This window comes from Agrilus planipennis, unplaced genomic scaffold, assembly GCF_000699045.2.
Source record: "Agrilus planipennis isolate EAB-ADULT unplaced genomic scaffold, Apla_2.0 scaffold206, whole genome shotgun sequence".
Taxonomy (NCBI): domain Eukaryota; kingdom Metazoa; phylum Arthropoda; class Insecta; order Coleoptera; family Buprestidae; genus Agrilus; species Agrilus planipennis.
Genome location: NW_020438979.1, coordinates 51,786 through 58,492, shown reverse-complemented (window position 1 = coordinate 58,492; position 6,707 = coordinate 51,786). Strand labels below are relative to the sequence as shown.

Below are 6,707 nucleotides of genomic sequence, written 5' to 3'. Positions count from 1 at the left end.
CAACTTTTACCTGCTGTCTTAACAGTGCGTTTTAGAAAATACTACAAATGGCGCAGTAAACGCCATCTGTAGCACAATGCTACATTTTAGGATTACGTATGCTCCAACAAGGTCCACTTGAGTGGATATCTACTTGCTGAAAACGAATCCCGGCGTAGCCAACCCCAACGTGATAGGCACGTTAGCTTACTCGAATAAAATAACTCGAATAATACGCCGGGATTCGTTTTTCAGCAAGTAGATATCCACACAAGTGGACCTGGTTGGAGCATACGTAATCCTAAAATGTAGCATCGTACTACAGATGGCGTTTACTGCGCCATTTGTAGTATTTTCTAAAACGCACTGTTAAGACAGCAGGTAAAAGTTGGTCTGTGTTCTGTCGGAGCTACCTGCGACGAGCTGATGAGATCCAAAAAGATCGAAATCGCGATCCGCGTCTGGCAGTTTCGACAGAATACAGACCACTTCGAATTATTTTAATTTTGAAGATGTTTGTCTACTAAGCGAGCATAGGCGTTCTTAGTATGTAAACAACGATATGCATAGTCTTACATAGTTTAGAATCTAAAGAGCTGCTTTAATTACATTGACAAGACACGTATTTACAAACATTCAAATTCGATGGATGTTCAAGTTAAAGAGAACCATGTGAAGGTATTCCATTGGTATTATTCAATTAGCAAATGGAAATTTACACCTAGATTTTATCTACATATACACAGGCGGATAAATAAATATACGTACGCAAAAGACAAAGCGCACACCGGTTAATTACTGTCTCTAAATAAAATACACCGTTTGTTTTCCGAAGCTGCATGAGAGCATATAAAGGGGGACAAAGGAGCCACTCTGTTTTGCGACACCATCCACGACAACAACGCGATACTGCCGGAAGATTCATGGTCTTAACAATGAAGAATAAGAAAAACGCACTTGCAGTTGTCATATAACAAACCATGGCTTCGGGACATCATCTGACATGCCCTCTAACTTCATAAATAAGGAAAAAAGTTTGTCAGAAAGAATGCACCAGGATGGACCAAAATGGATACAAATGTCCTGAAGCGTTTTTGCTTCAACCTTTGCTCCTTTTATATCTGTTTTACGTAAATGAAGCATCTTCTAATATATGTACATATAAAAATAATATAATCAGTCTTAAACACCCTCGTACCCCAGGAATGTCAATGCCATTTCTGAAAATTATTTTATAATTACGTTTTTGATTTTTATTCAAAACTAAAATTTATTGAAGTTAATTATTCTAAGTGTTGGTACGTGAATTCTTTTAGCCAAAATTGACTTTATGTCAATATAAATATATCCTGAAAGTTTGGTTAAAGGTTTTGGTGGGACAGTGTTCATCCAGATGGACACAAAAAACCCCATCATTGTCATCATACGGTCGTCAGTCCTAAGACACGTTGGACACGCACTTCCACTCTTTAAAACTAGATCAACCCATATCCTTAACTATTTAAATGTAATGCTAAAGATAAATGACCTTTTCCAACTTTAGCACACTATGTGTTATCAATTGAACCCATTTTGAACCTTCGCCCAGTTACAATATTGCTTATGGTCTCTCACCCTTTTAAGTTTACAAGGAGTTACATACAAACCCTTAACTGAATGAAACTGAATTAGAAATTTTATTATCCAGACACAAGCATGAAAGAGAATTTCTGTCAAGATATGTTTCTTCAGTTTTTCCCTCATAACAATATTACCACAGTATATACCTAACTCCTAGCTTAGGATAGGAAAGAGTGGACGACCTTATGATGATGATATACCTCAGTAAACGGAATGTGGATGTGGTTACACTGGTTTTGAAATCTTTTGGAGATTACAAAAAATTAGAGAAAATATTTATGAAAGTGATCCAAAGAAAAGCCAATTGTATTTACAAACGGATATTCATATCTCGAAGCATTATGCTAGAGACCGAGGCAGAGGATGACGAGGGGACATCAGAGAGAGAGCTTGGGCCAGCATCGCGCCAAATGACCGAGGCAACAAAACGTAATAGCGGAGCGTCAATTTTAATCGCCATTATCTCATAACGGGGACATTTTGCCCGTAAAATATTGAGCTCGGCTGTGCGCACATGTATCAGTACACGCACGCTGATACACAACTCGTTCATTTAGTTGCATGCGATTAATATTTATCTCTCGCATAAATGTTAACTTCATGGCCTTTTTAACACCGTTATCAAAATGCGCGGTGCTGATTGAATTTTCCAGCTTTCCAACGTTACCCCTAACGCCTGTCCCACCCCTTTCCCTCTCCTTCACCGCCAACCACTATTGCCTACAGCATCGTGCAACATTCCAACGTCTCGTTTCAAATAATGGCTTATCTCTATACGGTAAACGTAAGGGCTTGCTTTAATAAAATCATTTATGATGGAGAAATTAATTCGTATTCCACCGTGTCTCTCCATAATTTATAGGAAAACTACCATTAAATTTTATCAGGTAAAATAGAATCAATCAAAAAACGATTTCCTGGTTTCCGAATTAAAAACACCATCACAGACATTAATATTGAGCAATTTGATTTTGTGGTCTCTATTTCCCCTTAAAGAACGAATATAAAGATAGGAGAAGAAAAATTAGTAACTACTTAAGATAACTTAGGGTAGAAGGTGCAGTATAGAAATAAAATAGAGAATAGCGCACGGTCGAGTCGCCTTCAACAAATGGAAGTCACTTCTTTGCTCGAGGTATTAGAACGAATGAGAAAACAGAGGACTCTATGGAAGTCAATAAGAAATTGGCGAGATAGATCGGTAGGACACCTTCTCAGGCATGAAGGGCTCTTCAGAGACATATTAAAAGCAGTAACAGGAGTTAAAATGAGTAGAGGTAGACCTAGATTAGATTACTGTTCACGAATAGTTAAGGATGTAGAATGTTCTAGTGTTAGGGTAATGAGAAGATTAACTCAGGATAAGAAAGTCTTAAGAATAAGAATCTTTTTAATAAATAAATTTAATTGAACAATTGCAGTACGATCATGCCTTCCTGAAAACAGGTGACAAAAAAATCAGATCATCAAGCGTAGAAATAGAAAGTAAAAAATCAACAATCCTTACTGACAATGAGAAATATTAATAAAATGTTAACTGCAATCTGCCTAGATTTGATAATAAATAATAAATTTTCTGAAAAGTATGAGTGAATCGACAAACTATATTCATAATAATCTTTACTCGTCCTCTGCCCATAAACGTATGAAAAAATCCTAACCCCAATCTCTCTTGAACATGGCCGAATAATCCGTAGGGATAAAGTTGTGACCTAAATTATGTGAAATTAAAAATGGGGGATAAAAACGTGACTTGTTCAATTATAACAAGCAAATAGACGAGGAGCATGGAACCAGTACACCACCACATCGACAGGAAGGGAGGAAGTTGCCGAGGCGAAATGGCAGCACCCACAGCTACCCACCCAGGCAGCCAACCTACGAACCAACAATGTCTCTGTTATTAATCCAAGGACTAGAGAGTAAGTGCCGTGTTGCATACAAATTGCTCTAAGTCCCCCAATTAACAGCTCCTAACAAGATTGCCAATTTGCGCGCAGATACCCCCGGATCAAATGTAAGCGAGGATTTTTCTTCTACAACTAATTATTTCGCACCATAACAAGCTGAATAACCCTATATGCATTTTAATTGACGCTGCTATTGCTTCTACTCCGGCCGGATGATGATGATGATGATGTCTCGTTGTCGTTGGTGTTGTTGTTCGGTCTCACAAAGACTAATTACTTTTCGCAAAAACCGCCACTTCATGTTTATATTATCTATCGGCTGCACAGTGGTATAGAGAGGTGACATTTTGTTTTGTCCCTTCCGCTCACGTTTTATTCATCAATTCTTCTTTTGCAAGTCCCTACTGTTGGTTACAGTTATTTTCGTTCGACCAAATATACAAGGTGGATAAAATTAAATATGGAGGAGTTTAAGTACCTAATATTTTAAATTTGAAAACACACCAAAAGAGTACGCATAGAAAAATATTAATTTGGTGATCTATCAGTTAAAAAATGTGGTGATGTTACTCTATTGACATCTGTCAGTGGACAGGCTGCGCTGACTGGTGGTCATGCGCGAACTAGCGTCAGGGTGTCAACTGTGTTTGACATGGCAATTTATAGGCAAATTAAATAAATACATAATAAAATTCTAATTTAAGTGATTAAGAAAATTACTTTTGAATGAAATTTAATAATTAATGATTGATTTTGATACCATGAAAGATGCTGTTTTTCAAAAAAATAATAATATAAATTTGGTGGACAACTTTAAAAAATATCACAGCTGACACGCTGGAAATAGTTATATTAATGGCCACGAGATCGCGTAATGCCACGAATCACTTACCAATTAAAAATAGGCAATGGTATAAGTGGGACTTAATGAGTAGTACCATTTAAATAAATACTGACATTGAAAATTCAGCTAATCTTTACTTTGGTTAATCATATAATACAATCACTATAAGATATTAACTTACATCTACCCGAATAAAATACCAAATCAGCTGAACAATACATATCGATATCGGTCGTTTTACTGCTGTTGGGTTTCATCAACATTTTGATTTTGATATTCATTTTTATTAATTTCTATATCCGACGAATTTTGGTTGAGAACACATATACGAAGAGCTCGGTCTCTTTCTTGTTCTGATTCGCATATTGACTTATCAATCAAATTTTGATAATATTCGTCTATTTCAATTCCTTGCACGATCGAGCATGTGGAACTCGAAATATGGACAGGAAAAGAAAAAACCATTCCTTCCGGTATCCCATAACTACCGTCACTGAACACGCCCATGCACGTGAAGTTGTTGAAATCGTTCCCAGTATGAAATAGACTGCGAGTATGGTCAAGCAAAGCCTTAGCCGCTGAAATAGATGGCGATTTATTTGTCAAATTCATAACTTCTTCTTCTCGATTACGAACGATATTCGTCAAATCGTACTTTAACCAATCGTCATCATCGACAGCCTCAGCAATAGAAATGTCCTTGCCTTCGTTGACAACCACCGCCTTGGTCACATCGCAAACCAAAGACGGCGATTGACTTCCCCAGGTTAAAACTTTTCGAACTTTATTAGGTGTCACTCGTAACTTTCGCGCAATTTGAGCTCTTAGTCTGCTACAGTCCAACTGCGTCAGCGCAGAAAAATTTCCTTTAGGAATCGACGGAGCGTATTTTGAACAAATGAAAAGATTCGTGTTCGCTGGATTAGCAACAACTATTACTCTGGCAGTTTTCTTCGCGTATTTATCTAAAGCCAGTCCCTGAACTTTGAATATGGGAGTATTTACTTCGACGAGATCGCTCAGTTTCATATCCGCAGAACATGGTTTGCCGCCGATCAAAAAGGCTACAGAAACATTAGTAAAAGCGGTTTCGATATTTGAAGTCGTTACAACGTCTTGCAATGTTGGATAGCAACAATCGATCAGTTCTATGCACAGGCCTTCTAACAAATCCGTAGTTTCGGGGAGATCATATAGAATTAATAGTAAACGAATTCGACGACCAAAGCCATCTCCTTTAGCTAACATAAACACAAAGTGATAAGCTACTTGACCCGCGGCGCCCGTTATTAGAACTCTTAACGGAGGCTGTAACCAATGAGGAAATTATATCAGTAAATTCATCATCAGCTTACTTCAGTCAAAACTGCCAGACATTGGCCAAGGTTTCTAGCTTGTTAATAGAAATTCCGAACCCAAACTGCTGCTAGTCAACAACGTTTAACAATTAACTACAGACAGAGTAGTAAACGCCATCTGTAGAGATTTGCTGTAATTATTATGAGTTTTGATTAATATTTTTTATTTAAGAACTGATTAGTTTAGCAAGTCGATATCCTTAAACCTCATTAACTATAAAGGATCTCGCCAAGTGACAAATCTCTACAAAATATTGTTTACTACGTTCTCCTTGGTTGTTTAAGTTTTGAACAATTAAGTTTTGATGCGAAAATTAAAAATTTCTCTACTCAAGAATGTTACGATGATAATGAACTAATAAGTGTACCTGGCAGACCTTTGAGAGATTCATTTCTCTCACGTAAATAATGATACTGGAATATCGTTTACGTATTAAGGAGCAACTTGGATATTTTGCTGTCAGAAGGTATCATAATTTTTAATAATGACAGAATAATCTATAAGTTGGGTTAAATAAAATTCGGGAGACAGCATTTCTAAAATTGACAGACGTCACGAAAATATTTATTTCTGCTATGTAAAGTAATAAGGAATTATTCTGAAGAGATGGTGAATCACATTGCCTCAGCATTATGGGCTCCTGTCCTGACTCTGGTTTGTTCTGTTCCTGAATATTATGCCCTACTATACCTATTGGGTAATGCGGTATTAGATAGGATAGGAATAGGAGACTAAAGATTAGAAGAAGTGGCTGATTTTAGGCAAGTCAGATAAGTCAGACGGAAGGAATAGTAAAGATATAAAGCAGAGGATAGCGCAGGGTCGAGTCACCTTCAATAAAAAGAAGTTACTTCTATGCTCGCGAACGATTACTTTAGAAATTCGTATATGGGTGCGAAACATGGACGGTGGGCGCGGCGGAAAAGAAAAGGTTAGAAACGTTCGAAATGTGAGGATACCATGGATAGAGAAGAAAATACCACAAATGACGTGGT

General features: G+C 37.2%; 1 protein-coding gene across 1 annotated transcript; it reads right to left on the bottom strand.

Annotated features, from left to right (window-relative positions):
* Positions 1 to 4,554: 4,554 nt before the first annotated feature.
* LOC108740407 (malate dehydrogenase, cytoplasmic-like) lies at positions 4,555 to 6,170 on the bottom strand. The gene is made up of 2 exons (XM_018474713.1): positions 6,080 to 6,170; positions 4,555 to 5,661 (listed from the first exon to the last, which is right to left on the bottom strand). Exons 1-2 carry the CDS (start codon positions 6,101 to 6,103, stop codon positions 4,591 to 4,593), a joined length of 1,095 nt encoding a protein of 364 aa, XP_018330215.1. The 5' UTR covers positions 6,104 to 6,170; the 3' UTR covers positions 4,555 to 4,590.
* Between the last annotated feature and the right edge of the window lie 537 nt (positions 6,171 to 6,707).

Excerpts from the sequence above, each read along its gene's own strand:
- LOC108740407 (XM_018474713.1), bottom strand. The coding sequence starts at position 6,103 with ATGAATCTCTCAAAGGTCTGCCAG. Across the intron at positions 5,662-6,079 it reads ATCTCTCAAAGGTCTGCCAG|CCTCCGTTAAGAGTTCTAAT; the intron begins GTACACTTATTA and ends CATTGGTTACAG.